Source organism: Lagenorhynchus albirostris, chromosome 15 (genome assembly GCF_949774975.1).
Source record: "Lagenorhynchus albirostris chromosome 15, mLagAlb1.1, whole genome shotgun sequence".
NCBI lineage: Eukaryota > Metazoa > Chordata > Mammalia > Artiodactyla > Delphinidae > Lagenorhynchus > Lagenorhynchus albirostris.
In genome coordinates, this window is record NC_083109.1 from 85889705 (window position 1) to 85908519 (window position 18815).

The 18815-nt window shown below is 59.3% G+C and overlaps 1 protein-coding gene across 4 annotated transcripts in view; it reads left to right on the forward strand.

The window, feature by feature from the left end:
- CARD11 (caspase recruitment domain family member 11) overlaps positions 1-18815 on the forward strand; it is a 110322-nt gene that overhangs the window by 81364 nt on the left and 10143 nt on the right. For 3 of the 4 annotated variants that reach the window (XR_009535375.1, XM_060123364.1, XM_060123363.1), the window contains 14 exons: positions 559-696; positions 1791-2116; positions 4965-5144; positions 6094-6246; positions 6708-6833; positions 7382-7579; positions 9440-9616; positions 10553-10604; positions 12175-12257; positions 13207-13307; positions 14309-14361; positions 16634-16766; positions 17336-17537; positions 17961-18087. Coding sequence is in view for 3 of the 4 variants with exons in the window: in XM_060123364.1 (XP_059979347.1) it covers positions 559-696; positions 1791-2116; positions 4965-5144; positions 6094-6246; positions 6708-6833; positions 7382-7579; positions 9440-9616; positions 10553-10604; positions 12175-12257; positions 13207-13307; positions 14309-14361; positions 16634-16766; positions 17336-17537; positions 17961-18087 (2049 nt within the window). In the remaining variant the exon portion in view is untranslated. The remainder of the gene's footprint in view (positions 1-558; positions 697-1790; positions 2117-4964; positions 5145-6093; positions 6247-6707; positions 6834-7381; positions 7580-9439; positions 9617-10552; positions 10605-12174; positions 12258-13206; positions 13308-14308; positions 14362-16633; positions 16767-17335; positions 17538-17960; positions 18088-18815) is intronic. The other variant, XM_060123365.1, reaches the window with a different exon arrangement.

An 18815-nucleotide genomic window follows, 5' to 3' on the forward strand; every position in this document is an offset into this window, starting at 1 on the left:
GAAACAGCTGAAAATAAAATGTTTAAGGAAGGGGCGAGAAATGTAGACAATAAGTGGAACCAGTAGGATAAAAACTGAAAACTGCCAAGGAAATTACACTTAGATTAAAAACGTTCCCAGACTAAGAACATGGAGCTATTCCTGCTTCCTAGGACCTTTCCTAGCTCCCCACCCAAATACTTATCTTCCTGGTCTGAATCCCAGAGAACCATATATTATTCCGTAACCACTGCTGTACATCCGTCCTCCTTCAATCACAGACCCTGTGTGGTTAATTGTAGCCCTGGCCAGTTGGGAAGCTCTTTAAGACTGTTGGTTTCCTATGGCTGCTTCTGGTTCCACCAGTCTTTGGGAGAAAGGAAACTAACACTCACAGTCCCTGCTGAGGGCCTGGCACTTCGATTTACATTAGCTGGACTGTAAGATATAACTCAGGAGTGACAGGATGTGGTGAGACTCTCTTCTTAAGAGTGTACTGCCTGGATGTGAGCCCAGCGTAAGACTGGATTTGGAGACATGGACGCTGCTGCCCACCGAGTGATTTGGCCTTTCCTCTAGGCCGGCTGCTGGACATTCTACACACGAAGGGGCAAAGGGGCTACGTGGCCTTCTTGGAGAGTCTGGAATTTTACTACCCAGAATTGTACAAACTGGTGACGGGAAAGGAACCCACTCGTAGATTCTCCACCATTGTGGGTAAGTGGCTTTACCAGCAGCATTCGGACTGTGATGGGAGGGGTGTGTGTGTGTGTGTGTGTGTGTCCAGTGGTGGGACAGCTCTAAGCTTAAGGATCTGTGACGTCAGGACAGTGCCCCGGTGGCACTTAGGAACTGTCAACCACTTATTTCTGCCTGATGATGAAATGTAGGTCACAGAGGAACAAACTGAATCAAGAGAAGTGGGTGTTTACTGAACATCCCCCATGAGTGTTGGGGGGGGTGGAACTCCCCCTACCCTCTTCATCTTGTCCTTTCCTTTGCCTACCCTCCTGCCAGTATCCCATGAACCAGAGCCCGTGGTCATCTTGTCATCTTAATTTTCCTTCCTAAATATTCTTAAATCAGTCTTTTCTCCATATACACCCCTATCCTAGTCAAGACCCATGCAACCCTATCAGCTCTTTATATCCATTCCTGCTCTGATCCAGTGAGTTCTCTACTCCTCATATCACCCTCCCCTACTTAAAACCTTTCAGTGGCTTTCCATTGTTGCCATCTGAAGACCCCAGTGCATCCCACAAGGACCCTACATGGTCCAGCCCCTGATCATACTCCCAGCCTCACCTTTCTGCCTCTCCCTCTCTCTAAGCTCCAGCCACTTTGGTCTTCCTTCAGTTTCTGAAATGTGCCACGTTCCTCTTCCCTTCCCATAGGCCCTTGGCAATGTTGTTCCACCTTCCTAGAATGTGTTTTCTCTCCTCAATACCTGAGCCCATCCATCAGGAGCCTTCTCTAATGCCTCTGTCCACTCAGCTGGATCTGGTCCCCCCCACCCCATTACACACTCTCACAGTCCCCCATACCTTTACTTTGTACCGTCCTCTCAATCTGTAGTTATATTTGCGTGTGATCACTTGCTTTTTTGATGTCTGTCTCCCTTACCAGACATAAGCTCTACCGGGACCAAGGCTGTCTTGCGCACCCTGAATCCCCGGTGCCTGATGGGTAGTAAGAGCTCAGTAAAATGTTGGTGAGTGAATGAGTGAACGAATGACACCTGCCCCACGTCTGGAACCCCCTTCTTCCCCTCCCCAGTCCTCAGGCCTGACTGGGTGCCCCCCTCTCCACAGTGGAGGAGGGCCACGAGGGCCTCACGCACTTCCTGATGAACGAGGTCATCAAGTTGCAGCAGCAGATGAAGGCCAAGGACCTGCAGCGGTGTGAGCTGCTGGCCAAGTCACGACAGCTGGAGGACGACAGGAAGCAGCTGACGCTGACACAGGTGGAGCTGCTGACCTTCCGGGACCGGTACTACAAGATGAAGGAGGAGCGGGACAGCTACAACGACGAGCTGGTCAAGGTGAAGGATGACAACTACAACTTGGCCATGCGCTACGCCCAGCTCAGCGAAGAGAAAAACATGGCGGTCATGCGGAGCCGGGACCTCCAGCTCGAGGTGAGGGGCACGTGGCGGGAGCTGCTGGGCCAAAGTGAGTGAGCGGGAAGCGTAGGCCACCAGGCAGGCAGGGGCAGGGTTTAACACCTGGCCAGGTGAGGGAGAAAGGAAGACGCGGGAGTTCCGGCAGCCTAGATCAACTGTGCGCACGCGCACGCCAACCCAGCGAGGCTCGGCGCCGCAGTTTAGTGCCCAGATCCACTGCGCACGTGTGCACATGCGCACAGACCCAGTGAGCTTGACGTCCTGCTCAGGACGTGCAGACTTGCGCACCTGGGCCCGGTGGAGCTTCCCACTTGCTCCGGAGCGAGGACCCACTAGGCACGTGAACCAGAGATGCGCACATGGGCCCAGCTCGTGGGCACTGCACCCGTGCTGGGTGAGGGGGAAGATGGAGGATTCAGGGCCTGCCCAGCTCTATGGCCCTCGGGAAAATCAGCGAGGAGACGGGCACAGCACCTGTCCCGTGGATTCATGAGGTCCTTGAGGCCAGGACTCTGCCCTTCACAGCTGTATCCACAAAGCGCAGCATGACACAGTGGAAGAGTCACTTATCAGTGAACAATCCAGCAGCCAACTGATCGATGTCATTAATGAGTTTACTTCCAAAAGGGAGATGGAGAAGGGAATTGCTTAACCCATTCATTCCTTTTATTGTGCACCGCCTTGCACCAGCCTCTTTTTCAGGGATACATAACTCAAAACCAAAGCCCTGCTGTCATGGAGCTCACATTCTAATCAGAAAAGAAATGCATCAATCGCTGGTAGTAATAAGTGCTATTAAGAAGAGGGAGAAAAGAGTTTAGGGATAGTGAGTGAGGGGTGCTGTTTTAAATAGGATGGTCAGGAAGCGTTCCTGACAAGGAGACACAGGAGCAGAGATCTGAGGAGAGGGAGGAGCCAGCCCTGCAAGCCTCAGGGGAAGAGCAAGGAGCAAGTGCAAAGGCCCCAGGTAGCGGCCATGCTTGGTGTTTTCGAGAAACAGCAGGAGAGCCAGTGGGGCTGGAGCCAAATGAGCAAATGGGAGCCGGCCAGGGTCCAGATCCTGGGGGCTTGGTAAGAACCTTGGAATTTATTCCAGTAGTGATGGAAGCACTGAGGGATTGAGAGCTGCGAATGACAGCTGATTTATATCTAGAAAGATCACTCTGGCTGCTGGGTGGAAAATAGACCCTCAGAACATTTATGAAGCACCTGCCATGTGTAAGGCACGGTGCTAAGCACTGCGGGGGACATAGGCATAAATAACCTGATTTGTGCCCAGGTCACTTACAATTTAGTTGAACCAGACAGATCAGTAAACAGTCCACTAGAATTCAGGTGGATTGAGTCGGTGGCATAGCAGGCAAAACGCAAGAGCTTTGAAATCCTTTGGCTTTGACTTCAAATCTGACTTCTGGCTTTACCACTTAGTGGGTTCTTGGCCTCAGTTTCCTCATTCGTAAATGCCAGTTACATGGAAATGAAAATAATACTTACGCCCTAGGATTGCTGAGATGCTGAAATATGTCTTTGGCAAGATGGCTGACCTAGTAAGCACACACTTTGTGTCCACTTGGATGGGACTGGGGATCTAGACCCAGAACGGGTCACTTGGGTTCATCTTCCAAGACTCTAAGGAGGACTCTGTGTGTGTGTGTGTGTGTGTGTGTGTGTGTGTGTGACCAGGAAGCAAGGTTTCTGTGCTGTCTCATCTAGGATTTGGAGGTGTTAACCTGTGGCGGAGGTTTAAAACTTTCTCTCCTAGAACTTTCTCCTGTTTTATGTTTTTCTGGCCATATAGTAACAGTGAGAAACCATATCTAGAACTTGAAAGAACGTTTGGCCAGCTGAGTCCTAGACCATTTCTCAGGCCCGGGCTGCTTCCCTGCATGCCTCTTTGTTCCTTCCCTCAGACCACGGACGTACAGCCGAGGTCCTTCCTTGCTGAAGCCGTCACCCTCCACCTGCCAGATGTCTTGAGATGTTCCCCCCATAAGCCTAGAATTGAAAAAGGACGCTCACCCATTTGGTACCCTCCTCCTTGCAGACCTTGAAAACAATCTTCCTCTTCTAGGTGTTTGGCCAAGGCTGATCAGTTTGGGGAAGCAGCCAGGCTAAGTCACAGAGGTTTAAGAAGCTTCCTCCCGGTCTCAGTTCCTCACACTCGCCTCCTGGGTGAAGCTCAGCACAGCTGGAGAAGTTGTCCCATTTCCAGGGGTAGTAACTGCCTCCTCCTCCAGGAAGCCACTCTTTCTTACACACTAGGTCTGGGCAGGTCCTTTAGGCCAGAGATCCTGTCAGTGGCAGCAATGCCATTTGTTCAACTAAAATCTTGTGTGAAACACAAGAGGCCAAAACCTGTGCATATGCAGAACTACTGTGGGGTGTGAAGTCAGGGTGGGGCCCGGATCCCCCCCACCCCCTGCCTCATCTCTTTGCTCCCTGCGATAACATGAGAGTTCTTGAGGGAATCTTGACTTCTGAGGATCAGAGTTTGAAACCCATCCTAAAAGACCTTTAAAATGGATAACATACCTCAGGGAAACGCCAGGTTGGGTGCCTTTTATCCTAGTCTGTAATCTGTTCTGCTCCACAAAAGTTGCCTGAGGGAGTCTTCCAGGGGACGTAACTGCTTTAGAACTGTTCTAAATTAATGGATCAGGACCCTCTTCCTCAACAAGGAGGGGGTGGTTTGTTTCACTGGAAGAGGTTTCTTTGAGGCCTTCTCTGTCACCAACTGGAGGAAGGAGAGAGCGGGGCAGAGCACAGCTCATGCTGGAAGTCCAGTAGGATCTGGGAGGCACTGCCTTTTCTAAATGTCTCCTGTCAACTGCCTTCTCCCCTCGGCACCCTGTGGGTGTTTCAGATCGACCAGCTCAAGCACCGATTGAATAAGATGGAGGAGGAATGCAAGCTGGAGAGGAATCAGTCGCTGAAACTAAAGAACGACATCGAGAACCGGCCCAAGAAGGAGCAAGTTCTGGAGTTGGAGCGGGAGAATGAAATGCTGAAGACCAAAATCCAGGAGCTGCAGTCCATCATCCAGGTGAGGGCAGTGCGGGCACAGTGGGCGCAAGGGGGGAGGAGGGTCGGGGACGGACATGCCTGCCTGGGTGTGGGTCCCAAAGCCACCACCTGCTGACCGCAGGACCACAGAGAGTTCATGTCATCCTCGGGCGCCTTAGTCCCTCCTCTGTCAGCGGGGGTGACCGCACCACCCACTTCTCAGAGGCACGACATTATGTGAGATAAAACTTGTGGCGATGTTCCCCTGGCTGAAGCACTCCGTGAAAATCGCCATTCACACAAAATCACTGCCCTGGGTGCTGTGAGAAAAGTACATCCGAGAAATCTTCTTGCCTTCAAGATTCCAAGAAACTCAACTCTCAGCTCTGTGTGATTTGTTAAAACTTCAAGGGCCTCCCCCGCTTTGCCATCACAGAATCATCTGTAGGTACGGAGGAATAATAGCCCCAAATACATACGCAGGGAAAGAAAACAGGCACCCGCCCCTTCCTCCGGAATGATGCCCCCCACCCCCCAGGATTGGCTGCCTGGCGCGGAAGGCTCTCGTTCAGAGCAGAGGATGCGTCCCGGTTTAGTCGGAGAGATTAATTGGTATTTCGGGGGAGGCATCTGGAAGGCAGATCAGCCCTCTCTTTGTTGTCACCTGTGAAGTGTGTGGAGCAGCAGCGAGTGCTCCTCTGAGCTCTGATAAGAGCCGGGGCAGAACGACAGGCATCGGGATGTTTCTGCGCGGAAGTGGGCTTTATGCTGCTTTCCAGGTGATAAAATTTGTAAATGATAAGCTGCTTAGGGACCCCGAGAGACAGCGACCCTTGCCTCTCTCTGCTTCCCTGGCACAAAACCTTCTGCTCGCTCAGTGTGTCGCCGGCACTTTTGTCGGCCGCCTTCCCGGGCCCCACACTCCCTGCCCTCCCCCTGCCCCCCGCCCCGTTAAACGTTCCCCACTTCCGCACTCCCCGCCCGCCCAGGCCGGGAAGCGCAGCCTGCCGGACTCGGACAAGGCCATCCTGGACATCCTGGAGCATGACCGCAAGGAGGCCCTGGAGGACCGACAGGAGCTCGTCAACAAGATCTACAACCTGCAGGAGGAGGTCCGCCAGGCGGAGGAGCTGAGGGACAAGGTGGGCCCCATGGGCGGTCGGGGCAGCACCCACCCAGCTGGCAACCTCGGGCCGGGAACCCCTGTATGGCACGGATGTGTGTTAGTGGAACCTCCAGAGCCCACACTCTCTTCCAGGGACCAGGTCTGGCCCCTGGTGTACATTCCCTGTGCGTCAGTTGCTCGTGAATTACTAAGCGTTAGCACGGCACCTGTCTCCCCCCTGGCTGAAGGCCACGGGAGGGCGCACGTGGCATCCACCCTGTCTCCCGCTCATTCCCTGGCACGTAGTAGGTCCACAGCAAATCTCCGTTGGTGGACTGGCCTTTTACCTTGGTCCCTTCTGGTCAGAGAGCTGACTCTCACGAGGTCAGGCCCATGGGGAGGGGCAGGCCGGCTCCGGGAAGACGCAGCCAGAAAACGGCTCTCGGCCCCGATTGATGACCGCTTGACGCGTGTGTTGATCTCCCCCTGTGCTCGCAGTACCTGGAGGAGAAGGAGGACCTGCAGCTGAAGTGCTCGACCCTGGGGAAGGACTGCGAGATGTACAAGCACCGCATGAACACCCTCATGCTGCAGCTGGAGGAGGTGGAGCGGGAGCGCGACCAGGTACGGGCTGCCCAGGGCGGCTGCGCGGCAGGCCTGCGGGCTCCGGGCCGTGGGGTCCAGCAGGAGGTTTTGTCCGGGGCAGTGTCATTAACTCCGCCGGAATCACTCGTGAATCCATCTTTCCTGCTTCCGTTCCCAAAATGAATTCTATCCCAGTTCGTTTGAATAGCATGGGGGCCTGAGCTGGAGCCCAGCGGCCCCGGCTTTAGAGTAAGATGGCCAGGTCCAGACCCCGTCACTCTTCAGACGCATGGCTGCAGGCGAGCTGCCACTCCCTGGAGGCCTCGTCTGTGAAGTGGGAATAATAATAATGGTGCCACTCGCTAGGGCGGAGGGTGGGCTCCAAGAGACACAGCCGGGGCTGGACAGACGGGGGCTGTGACGTGTTGTTCAGGATGGTATCGACTGAAACGCCCAGGGGTCAGGGTCCAGAAAAGGGCCAGAGGCCGTGGGACTGACACGTGGGCTGGGGAGTGGGCGTCTGGGTCTGACTTGGGAGCGTCGGGGCGAAGAGCCAATCGGCCTCGTCCCTCTCCTCCTCCGGGCAGGCCTTCCATTCCCGGGACGAGGCACAGACCCAGTACTCCCAGTGCTTAATCGAAAAGGACAAGTACAGGAAACAGATCCGCGAGCTGGAGGAGAAGAACGACGAGATGAGGATTGAGATGGTCCGGCGGGAAGCCTGCATCGTGAACCTGGAGAGCAAACTGCGGCGCCTCTCCAGGGACAGTGGCGGCCTCGAGCAGGTGGGGCTGCCAGGCGCGCGCGCTCCCGCGAGGAAGCACACCCTTCCCTCCCGTGCCCAGAGCAGCCGTGTGTCTGGGTCGTGATGAGTAGAAGCCACTCATTTTGAAGCTAGAAGAGGCAGGACGAAAGCCTGGCCTGGCCGCTTGCTGGCCGGGTGATCTCGGGCAAGTCACCCCCGCGTTAGAACCGCAGCTCCTCCTCAGGGGACCTCTGTCGGCCGTTAGCCTGCCACTGGGTGTCCTTAAACCCCTCTGGACGGTCATCGGGTGTAAGGCGCCCTGCTCCCATTAAAGTCAGTAGGGCCTGTAAGGAAACCGTCGTTTATCTCGATCTGAAGTTCAGGCACGTGTCACAGCGGGGCCTCAGGCGCTCCAAAGTGAGCAATGCCATGATGCAGGCAGATAGATGATACTATCACTCTCGTAGCTGTGGGCTTCGGTGCCAGTGTCTGCAGGTACCGTGCCAAGTGCTCTCTGTGCCGCAGGACTGCCCGCCAGGACAGTAAGATCGCTGTCTTCCTTGGCCAAGGGTAGAATCCAGACACAAGCAGCTGAGTAACTTCCCCGAGGGCATCGCTAGTCAGTCACCCAGGGAAACCAGGATCGGACCCACCCTCCCAGCCCCTCGCCCAGGGGACTCAGATCTAGTGCTGGACGCAGATCCAGGAGCGTGACATTTCAACGCAAGTGTTGTAAATTACGCGTTGAAGGGGCGCTGTAGGCGCCCAGGGAGGAGGCCTCCATTCTGTCAGGGTTCCGGGAAAGACTCCCTACAGGAGAGGCCAGCCTCAGGACCTCCATTTGGAATGCTGTCCCTGGACTTCACCTGGCCAAGTTCTGACCCCCTTCTGGGGTTGGCTGAAGTGTCAACTTCCTCAGCTAGGCCTTCACCGGTTCCTGATGGAAACCAGGAGCCTCTGTGTTATGCCCTCAACTTTTGCGCATTTCCCACAGTTTGTAATGACGCAGGAGCTCCGTGTAGGCCCCTCTGTTTGTCCAACGTGTAGCGTAGGGCCAGGCACAGGGTGGACCCTCGGGGAGCATCTGCTGAATTTATGAACGAAAGCTGTGACGGCGCCTGGCTAGGTGAGGAAAGATGGGGCTGTATTCCAGCCCACGGGGACACCACGAGCAAAGGCCTGGAGGCGTGACACCCATGGCGTGCCGTCGGCAGGCCGCGCTTGGCAGGTCTGTCATCCATGGAGCGGGAGGCGGGGACAGGCAGGAGGTGGGCTGGAGCGGGTAGCAGGAGGGAGCCGAGTGGGCCTGTCGGCTAAGGAGCTCGGTCGTGAGTTATTCTTGGACGTGAAGGATTTTGTGCGGGAAGTAAGGCCAAAAGCTTTGGGTTTGGAGGCAGCGTAGCATGAGGGTGTTACGTGGCTTTGAGGGGACCAACCAGAAGTTACGTAATATCCTTGCACCTCAGTTTCAGATAATGGCTATAAATTACTTAGAACAGTACCTGGCACTGTTGTTATCATTATCCAGTCATTCGGCAACATTTCTTATATTTGTAGCTTAGGCCTAGGGCCTGCAATTGTGGATCTGATGGTGGTGTATCAGATAAGGGGCCAAGACCATCTGGGAGGCAGTCCCTCTACTGTAAAGAGCACAGTGCGAGGGTCTGCGCCAGGGCCCCGGCGGGAGGGAGATGGGGGCGGGGGTCTTGTGAGGAGGAGAGTGGAGCTAGCGTGGTAGGTCTTGGCATCGGGGTGGACGCGGGGGTCAGGAAAGAGGAGGAGGCCGTCCGAGCTTCAAGCCTGGGGCCCGAGGGAGTGATAGCTCCATGAGAGCTTGTTCCTGCGCGTGGCGGCAGCTCCTCCGTGCTCCGTCACGGACACGGCCTCCCCTTGTCTCCAGAGTTTGCCCAGGAACCTGCCAGTGACCATCATCTCTCAGAACTTTGGGGACACCAGCCCCAGGACCAACGGTCAGGAGGCTGACGATTCTTCAACCTCAGAGGATTCGCCAGAGGACAGCCGCTACTTCCTGCCCTACCACCCGCCCAAGCGCAGGATGAACCTGAAGGGCATCCAGGTGCTTGCACGCAGCCGGGGGTGGGGACCGGGGCGCTGGGGGCCCCCTGCACGCGGGGGAGGAGGCAGCAGGGCCTCACGTGGTCCTGGGTCGGGTCTCAGGCCCCTGATGCGACTTGGCCGCCGTCAGCCCTGTGAACGGAACCCATGCCAGCTTTGTGCTTCTCGCTTGCTGGTTCCGGCGAATTCTTTCATCTCCTACGAATGGAGTACAAGTTAAGAGAGAGGAGAGGGAACGACATAAGCACGATCTCCAAATTCACTTGTTTACTCAGCGAATAGGTATTGAGCGCCTATCGCGTGTTTCCCGACGTCAGTGGCTCGTGATGGAGCTGGACTTACAGCACTCATCCTATCTGCTTTGCTCTGTCTCTAGCGCGCTCCATCAGCTGAGGAATGAATGAATGGGACTGAGTGAGTGAGACGGGCTCACACGCGGGGCCTGGCGGGGCCTCTGCTCTCCCCGCCCTCGCACACAGGGAGCGGGAAGGCCTAGGGCAGCACCTCGGAGGCCGGCCTGGAACCGCCAGCACCTAATGCCGGGGTGGCCGGGGCAGCTGCCCCAAAGCCTCGTCTGTTCCTGAAGGCTCCCCCGTGCCGTGTAGCCAGTTCTGCTCAGCGTCACAGTACCACCCCACCTCCACTCTCGGCCCTTGTACCACCCGAGCCACGTGGCAGCGCCTCCCGTGGGGCGAGCGTGTCTGTACCAGCGGCTGCCTGCGCTGGGCCGGGGGGGCCACGGCCGTGGGGCATCCGTGGGCATCCTGCACCCTCCGTGGTTCCTGTGGCCACGTGACGAGGGCGGCGTGGGCTCGCCTCAGTTTCTTTCTTGCCTTAGCGCCGGTGACGTGTGTCTTGCCTTAGCGCCGGTGACGTGTGTCTCAGGCCTTGTTTGATTTGTGTCCTCTGTCTCCTTGCTTCCCCTCCCCTCTTTCAGCTGCAGAGAGCCAAATCCCCCATCAGCCTGAAGCGAACATCAGATTTTCAAGGTTAGTGAGACGCCCGGATCCCTCTCCTGTCTGTCACTCTGACTCTCAGTCCATCTGTTTCTCCCATCGTAGGCGTCGATCCTGCAAGGTTAACCCGGGAGGGGTCTCGGGGGCCCTGGGGCCCCGGGGCGGCAGGGTGTCCAGATGGTGATTACTGTTCGCTGTCATCGGAGAGGGCGGGAGCCCCGACCACGGAAACGTCACATCTGAGGTCCTCTCCCCGTGGGTCCGTCCAGAGCCCCGATACTTGGCCTCCCTCCCGGACTTCCGGGCAGGCAGTGCCCGGCGTGGGAGGCCACCAGTTCACCCCTCAACCCCGGGTTCTCCGAGACACACTGTCCCCAGAATTCCTCTCACTCCTCCTCAGCGCCACTCTGGAGCGACAGCTGGCTGGTGAGGGTTTGCCTGGGGGCACTGGGCACCCACTCTGTGCCAGGTGCTGGCAGGTCCACGTAGATGCTTCCAGAGCCCAGGTACTCGGGCAGGGCCATCGGTGAGGAGGTGGAATGTGGCTCTGGACACCCAAGAGAGCAGTTGGAAGAAGGCTGGAGAAGGATCTGTCAAGAAGGGCACGTGCAGACGGGGTCTAGAAAAGGGAGGATTGAGGCCGCTGGGCACGGCCTCTGGAAGGGCCCCCCGGGATGGAGCAGGAAGCAGAGACATGGATGTGCAGCCTGGGAAGCGTGTGATACAGAAAGCTGTGCTGCCTCCTGGGGTCAGGGCAGGACGGCGCCAGGAACGAGCCCGCAGAGGTTGATGGCCAGGCCCGAGTTCACGGGCTTCATCCTGCCAAGGAGAGCAGGGCAGCCAGGGGTCCAGATCTGCGCTGCGCCTGGTGGGGACACCGGGGGAAGGGGAGCCCTAAGGTGGGGGCCAAGCCACTTCCCTGGTGGCCAGACCAGGTGTTTTAGGGACCTTGTACAGAAGGGAGGTGTAAAGGGCCTGGGGCCAGCAGAAGTGGAGAGGGCGTTTGTGCCCAGGAGAGGGAAAGGGGTGCAGCGGAGACGGAGCCTTGCCGGCTGCCTGACGTGGGGCGCTGGGCCAGGGACCTCAAGGGCGCCACGGACCGGGGTGCACGTATGCGGCTGGCTGTGCACGTACACACACACACCAGCGCGTGGGGCTGTGGATGGGGAAGCTGACCGCTCCCCTGCAGCAAGACGAGGGCCGAAAGGAGTGTGCAGAAGCCCCCAGGCAGCCTCGAAGGAGCACAGGGGCGCCAGGGTCTGCGCGGGAGGCAGCACACCCAGCCCATCGGCCCCGGGCCCCAGTCGGCCTGTTTAGTGGGGCCGGAATCCCACTGTTACACACAGAGTGCCAGCCAGGATGCCCACCTTGGCCCTCAGGACAGAGGGCATCGTCCAGCCTTGACGAGGCCGCCCTGGGCCTGTGTGGGGGGAGGGACATGGTGGTGAAGAGACCCGGCTCTTCCTCAAGCGGAGGAGAGAGGAGGCCCCCCCCACAGGATGGCCGCAGGGGCGCAGTGCCCCAGGGGCTCTCACTGACCCTGCCCTCCCCGTTCTCCCCCGCCCCTTCCGTCTGCGCCTCCTGCCCGATTCGCCGAGGACAGGGAGGGGACACGAAGAAGACGTGACGGACGCCAGCCCCAGCTCCTCCGGGTCGCTGCCCATCACCACCTCCTTCTCCAAGATGGTGAGCAGGGCCCTCACCGCCGCTCCCCGTTCCGGCTCGGAGCTCGGGCCGGGCCCCCCACCCCGGCCTCGCCCGCCCCGCGGGCCCGGCCCGCTTGCGTTCCTCGCCCAGGGCTGCAGCCCAGTCTCCTGGCCTCGCGGTGTATTTACACCTTCTTGCCACCTCCTTTCCCAATTTAAGCCTCGGTGGGCGGAAGAGACGGGCCTCCGCAGGGCGAGTTGCACAGGCGGCTGAGGATCCTGCTGCCGCTTCTCAGCCTCTGGCGGGGGCCGGAGCGGCAGAGCAAGGCCTGCCCGGCACCCGCGCGCCTCCCTCCAGCCCACCTGGGCGGAGCGGTGTCACTGCCCCTAGCCAGGCAGCAGGAGGCGTGGGATTAGAAATTCTAAGCCCGAGGGGAAGCCCTGGGAAGCTGGTCAGCTGCTGCAGCGTCAGGCCCTGGAGGAGAGAGACGCGATAAGGAATGGCCCCTGTCTGAGCCCACCTGGGAGGGGAAATCCCAGGCGCTCAGTTCAGGCAGCCCTTGCTGGGAGCCAGCGGGCCTCCTCTCAGAGGGCCGCCCTCCAGCCGCCGAGCCGTCTGCGTGGGCATCCACCAGCCCCAAAGGTCTTCCTCTTGTCCAGAGCAGGTGCCCAAGGCTGGGCAGTTCTGGGGACAGAGAGCTCCGCCTGTGCTGGGCACAAACGAGGACCGTCTCTCGGGCTCCCAGCCGCCTCCCTGCTTCCTGTCCCCGGGGCGAGCAGATGTGCACCAGGCTTGGTGGCTTCGGCCGCCCCAGGCTGAGCACGAGCCTTCCTCGGCCAAGGTCACCGCTGAGAACCAGCTTGCGGGCGGGCGCACGCTGCCTGTGTAGCAGGCGGGGCCGCGTCTGATTTAAGTTTAGTCCGTGTGTGTATGATATTTGTGCCCGCGGAGACGCAGCTCCCCGTAACACGTGTGTGTGTGTTTGAAGCAGCCCCATCGAAGCCGTTCCAGCATCATGTCAATCACGGCCGAGCCCCCAGGGAACGACTCCATCGTCAGACGCTGTAAGGAGGATGCGCCTCATCGGAGGTGGGTGACAGGGGGAGGGAGGGGGCGGGACATTTTCCTGGTGCTTGTTGTGCCGCTCGACACTTAACTAACTCGGCAGTCCTTAAGGGAAGCTTGAAATATAGGCAGGATGGTGCCCATTTTACAGATGAGCAAGCTGAGGCTCAGAGAAGGGACATGGCTTTCCCAGGGCCCCCCAGCTCGCTAGCAGATGATGAAACCGACATCGCTTTGCCCCCTGCTACCGAGAAATCAGGTTTCTCCATCCCGTGGTTCCAGAGCTTGGCTTTTTCTGCCAAAGAGTGAGAGACCCTGTGAATGTCCCCCTCATTGCTACTGCCTCTCCCCTTTCCTCACCTCGTGGAGGCCATCAGTGTCCCCACTGTGGAGACCACAGTAGAGATATGCCTGGGCATCCAGATGTTTCCAGTCACCAGATATTTAGCACCGTACGTTCAGAGTCAGAAGTTGGTGGTGGTTCCTAGAAGGGCCGGACCAAGGAGTGGCCGGCGGGGCTGGATCTCCACCTTGGGTCCTGCCAGCCACCTGGCTTGGGCCTCGTTACTGCATCACAGGAACCACACGGGAGCAGCTTACAGCTCTTGGAACACGCGCCTCACTCCCGTCCTGTCCTGTCTGTTTGGGCCCGTCACACAGTGCAGCCCTTCTGAGTATAAACGCTGTTAAGCGCTCTGCGTCCAGGGAGAGGAATGAGTGGGAAGCAGCAGGTGGGGCTGTCGGGGACTCTGCTCAGCAGCTCTTCGTGTCTGTCCTCACACCAGCTAATGCGGCCTCTGCAGGCTCTGGGGCCGCCCTGCCCTCCCAGCAAAGCACCCAGCCTCGTGCAGCCCTCCCATGGCCCACAGCCCTCCACCCACCTGCTGACCTTCCTCTCCCACCCATCCTGCCCTCTCAGAACCACAGCCTCTCGGACAGCCAGAACGTTCCGGAAGCCTCGCTCTCCCTTGCCCACCTGCACACACAGTCAGGAGAGCTCTCCTGTTCCCCCTTATGTCTTGCAGCACAGTTGAAGACGACAATGACAGCGGTGGCTTCGATGCCTTAGATCTCGACGGTGGGTACCCAGCAGGTCTGCGAGGCATTACAGGGGTGGCAGCCACGTCGGCCCCATCCTGACCTTCCAGCAGGGCCTGCCTGGGGCAAAGCCTGGCACACAGTAGGTCCTCAGGAGACGTGTGCAGAGTGGATTCCGAGAGGGCTGTCTGTGCACAAGGAAGACAGGCCTCCGCCCGCTGAGTGGGAAGCGCCCGAGGGGCCTGTCCTTTGTTCCGCAGACAGCAGGAACCATCCCGATGCTGAGTGTAGAATCAGTCAGGTCTGGGTTTTTAAGAAAGCATAGCTCTCGTGATGGTAGCCAAGCGCTGTGATCCAGTTCCAGTGACTCTCAGCAGCTGTTTTCAGAGATGCTATTGTCGTCCTCGTTTTGCAGATGAAGAAACAGTCTTAGGGAGACTAAGGAGGAGTGTGGTGGAGGAGGGGCTGGAAGCAGGGGGACCTCTTAAGAAGCCAGGTGTTAATTAAGCTGTTAACCAGCCTCGGCGAGACCAGTGGCAGGCATGGGGCTGGGGCCCTGGGATGGAGATGGGGCGGCAATTACGGTTGGTTTTCATCCCCTGAAACTGTAGGTGTGGGGCAGGCAGGCACTGGGGAGACTGGAGGGGCTGTGGTAGCCCTGAACCCGACCCACGGGCAGAGCTGGTATGATGGAGGGGATATTCCCTCGGCCCAGCATGTTGCCACGCAGAGCCAGAAACGAAGGCTGCGTCTCCAGGGAGTAAGCGTGCACGCAGCACCCGCCAGCCACCACCCCTTACAGCCGTGAGGCCCAGCACACGTTGAGTTCCTGCACCTCCCAGGCCCTGTTACAGCTGCATGGGACAGCTGTAACACAGGACCTGTGACACAGGACCTGTGTCCCTGAGTTCTTGCTGTGGCAGAGACTGTGGTGGCATAGTTGAGGACCAGTGGGGAGACCCGTGCAGGTTTGCAGACCTGAGCTGCTTTTTTTTTTTTTTTTTTTTGGTGGCACGCGGGCCTCTCACTGTTGTGGCCTCTCCCGTTGCGGAGCACAGGCTCCGGACGCGCAGGCTCAGCGGCCATGGCTCACGGGCCCAGCCGCTCCGCGGAATGTGGGGTCTTCCCAGACCGGGGCACGAACCCGCGTCCCCTGCATCGGCAGGCAGACTCTCAACCGCTGCGCCACCAGGGAAGCCCCTATTTATTTATTTTATCATTTATTTATTTTGGCCGCGCTGGGCCTTAGTTGCGGCATGCGGGATCTTTTAGTTGCGGCACGCAGACTCTTAGTTGCAGCGTGTGGGATGTAGTTCCCAGACCAGGGATCAAACCTGGGCCCCCTGCATGGGGAGAGTAGGGTCTTACCCACTGGTCCACCAGGGAAGTCCCCAGACCTGAGCTTCTGACTGGATGGACAGAAGGGAGAAGAACAGGAAGGGTTCCGGCTTCTCGGGAGATGGCCCGGCGCCTTGGGATGGTGGCAGCGTCCTCGGGCCCCGAGGAGCTGGCAGCACGGAGCCAGGCTCAGAATCCTCCGGGTGTGGCCCGCCAGCCCCCTCGGTTCCAGGGCTCCCACCAGCCTGCCTCCACCCCTCGCCAGCTCAGGCTGCCAGCAGATAAAATGAAAGATTAGTGGCTCTCCTTAATTGGTGACCACCAGCAGCTTTCAAGTGTTAAAGAGAGGTCGGCACCTAATCGAGGCTGGGTGATGGGAAGAGCTCCAGGAGTTTGGAAAGGGGAGAGCTGGGAAGAGAATTCTGGGCAGCCGTCCAGAGCGTTTTGCAGTGTCGGGACAAATTCTCTCTGCAGAGAAGCCTTTGTTATCAGCCCAGAGCAGGGCTTGCAGATCTCCCGTCCCAGCGGCCTGAGCTGTGCAGGGTGGGCGTCTTTCCCTGGGGGGCTCGGGGTTCCGCCGAGCTGGGAGGAGAGGGGGCTTCCTTACTCCGTCCACACACTGGTCCTGCAGCCCCGCCCCAGACCCATAGAGGCAGTAGATGGTGGCTAGACCTGAGGTCCCCAGATGAAACTTTGGACCCCGATTCCAAAGCAGAGCCAGTGCCTGCTAATGGCAGCGCCTTTCCAGGTTCCCCCTGGAGGCGGGGGAGTGGCTCTGAAGGAGAGGATGCCGGGACTGGGCCCTATACCCCCAGGGCCTCCGGGACCCGCTGACTGAGGCTGCTCCCTCATCGGGGAGGGGGGAGGATTTGCCAGGAGGCAGAAAGGGAGGAGCCGCCTCGGCCACGTCAGGAAGGCCGTGGGCCGCCCTCCCTCCAGCTCGGGGGCCTGAAGCGTCTGTTACGCCTTCGCAGATGACAGCCACGAGCGGTTCCCCTTCGGACCCCCCTCCACCCATTCCTCCTCTTCCTCGCACCAGTCTGAGGGCCTGGACGCCTACGACCTGGAGCAGGTCAACCTCATGTTTAGGAAGTTCTCTCTAGAAAGGTACCGAGGTCACGGGAGAGGGGAGGCTGGGCTGAGGGGCAGGGATGAGGTGAAGGCTGCTCTCCCCTCGATCCCCTGCAAAGGGGATCGTCCACAGCACCCGTATTCTGGAATCAGAGTCTGGGAGTCATAGTGTCCCAAAGTCAGAAATCACTACCCCTGACCCCCAGCCAGGCCCATGTAGGAAGGGGCCTGCCCGGGGCCACACAGCCCGGCAGAGGCAAGGAACGGGACTCTCATGTCAGACCGGCCCCGGGCCCCAGCCGTGACTCCCCGAAGCCCGGTGGGCTGTGCCCACGCAGCCTTCCCGGGGTGCGAGGAGGGGCCGGCAGCCCTTGCACCCGATGCAAGCAGCCGGGGCGTGTGTGACCTCCGTCTCCCGGTGGCAGTGTCTCCCGGGGCCCCTGCTTCTGGCGTGTGCTGTGACAGGAGCCGGTTGCCAGCTCTCTCCTAAGGTGGCCGCTGCCGTGACTCCCCGGGGACGCTGCAGCCCAGGCCCCGCTCTCTGGGCGTCCCGGCCGGGAGTCCTAGCTACAGCTGCCTAACCCCCGTCTTATCTCCCGACGCAGACCCTTCCGGCCGTCTGTCACGTCCCTGGGGCACGTGCGGGGCCCCGGGCCTGCGGTGCAGCACACCACGCTGAGCGGCGACAGCCTCATCTCCCAGCTCACGCTGCTTGGGGGCAACGCGCGCGGGAGCTTCGTCCACGCGGTCAAGCCGGGCTCCCTGGCCGAGAAGGCCGGCCTCCGCGAGGGCCACCAGCTGCTGCTGGTGAGGAGCTGGGCGCTGGGGGAGGCAGCAGTTCTGGTTCCTCCGCACATCTGCTGCTGACAGCGCAGGGACCCCCACCCCCAAGCCTGCATTACGCTGCGGATTCCCGGCCCGGAGGAGGGGTTGCCAGGGGGCGGGCCTGTCAGCGCCTCTCTGGAAGCCCCTCCCCGGGCCCTCCTCTCCACGACTCTTCGCTCGTGTTCCTAGAGCCTGTGCACACGCGCACGCGCGCACACGTGCTCCGGGCGGCGGGCGGGAGACACGTGAACCCCGTTTAAGGGCGATGCTTTCTTCCCTCAGCAGCGCTGAGCTGGTCTTTGTTGAGGAGAGGTGCTTTTGTTCCCCGGCGGGGCAGTCTCACCCCCGCAGCTCCGCTCGCCTCGCTGTGGAGCCCGAGCAGGACAATGTGTCTTTGATATCTAGCTAGAAGGCTGCGTCAAAGGCGAGAAGCAGAGCGTCCCCTTGGAGACGTGCACGAAGGAGGAGGTGCACTGGACCGTCCAGAGGTGCAGTGGGCCCGTCACACTGCACTACAAGGTCAACCAGGAAGGTGAAGACCCCAGGCGGGGCGGGCGGTCCCTCCCCTTGCTCATCTGCTCGTCAGGAGGACTGAGGGGGCAGGTGTGGGGCGGGAAGGGCAGGCGCGCTGACACACGTGGGCACACACCTGCCCTGGCGCGCCTCGGGCCTCTGCCCCACTCACGGTGGAGGCAGCACGTCCAGCCGCGAGCAGACTGCCTGGCCAGCTCCCCACTCTCTCTGCGACGCTGAGGTTTGCTTTTTCTCTCTCGGGCTTCCCGGCCCTGACGTAGGCAGTGAGTCTGGGGTGACCGCCCCTGCACCCGCGGGCCCACTGAGCCACACCGCGGCCAGGCCATCTGCTGCAGGACAGCCGGGCCTCACCCGCTTCTCATCTGGCCCCCCGGCAGCTTTTTCAGGGTGTCTCCTCTTGCTTGACCCAGACTCCTAGGCAGCGTCTTCCTTCTCCCTGACTCTGAGTTCGCGTTCTCACCTCTGAGTTTTTTTTGCATGATTATCTCTGCAGCTGGATCTTATTTTTAACCAGCAGGGGCTCATGAATGTTTCAACAGAGCATAAATAGCTGCTCTCTCTCTAGCGGTTCCCCACTGCCGCCTGCTCGTCCGTGCTCCTTCCCGGCAGTGCCCGGTCAGTGCGGAAGTAATGATGCTCTGTCCCAGACACAGGGCCCAGCCTTCTCCTCCCGCAGGAGGGCTCCTCCCCTCTGCCAGGCCGGCATCCCAGCCCAGCAGGAAGTCT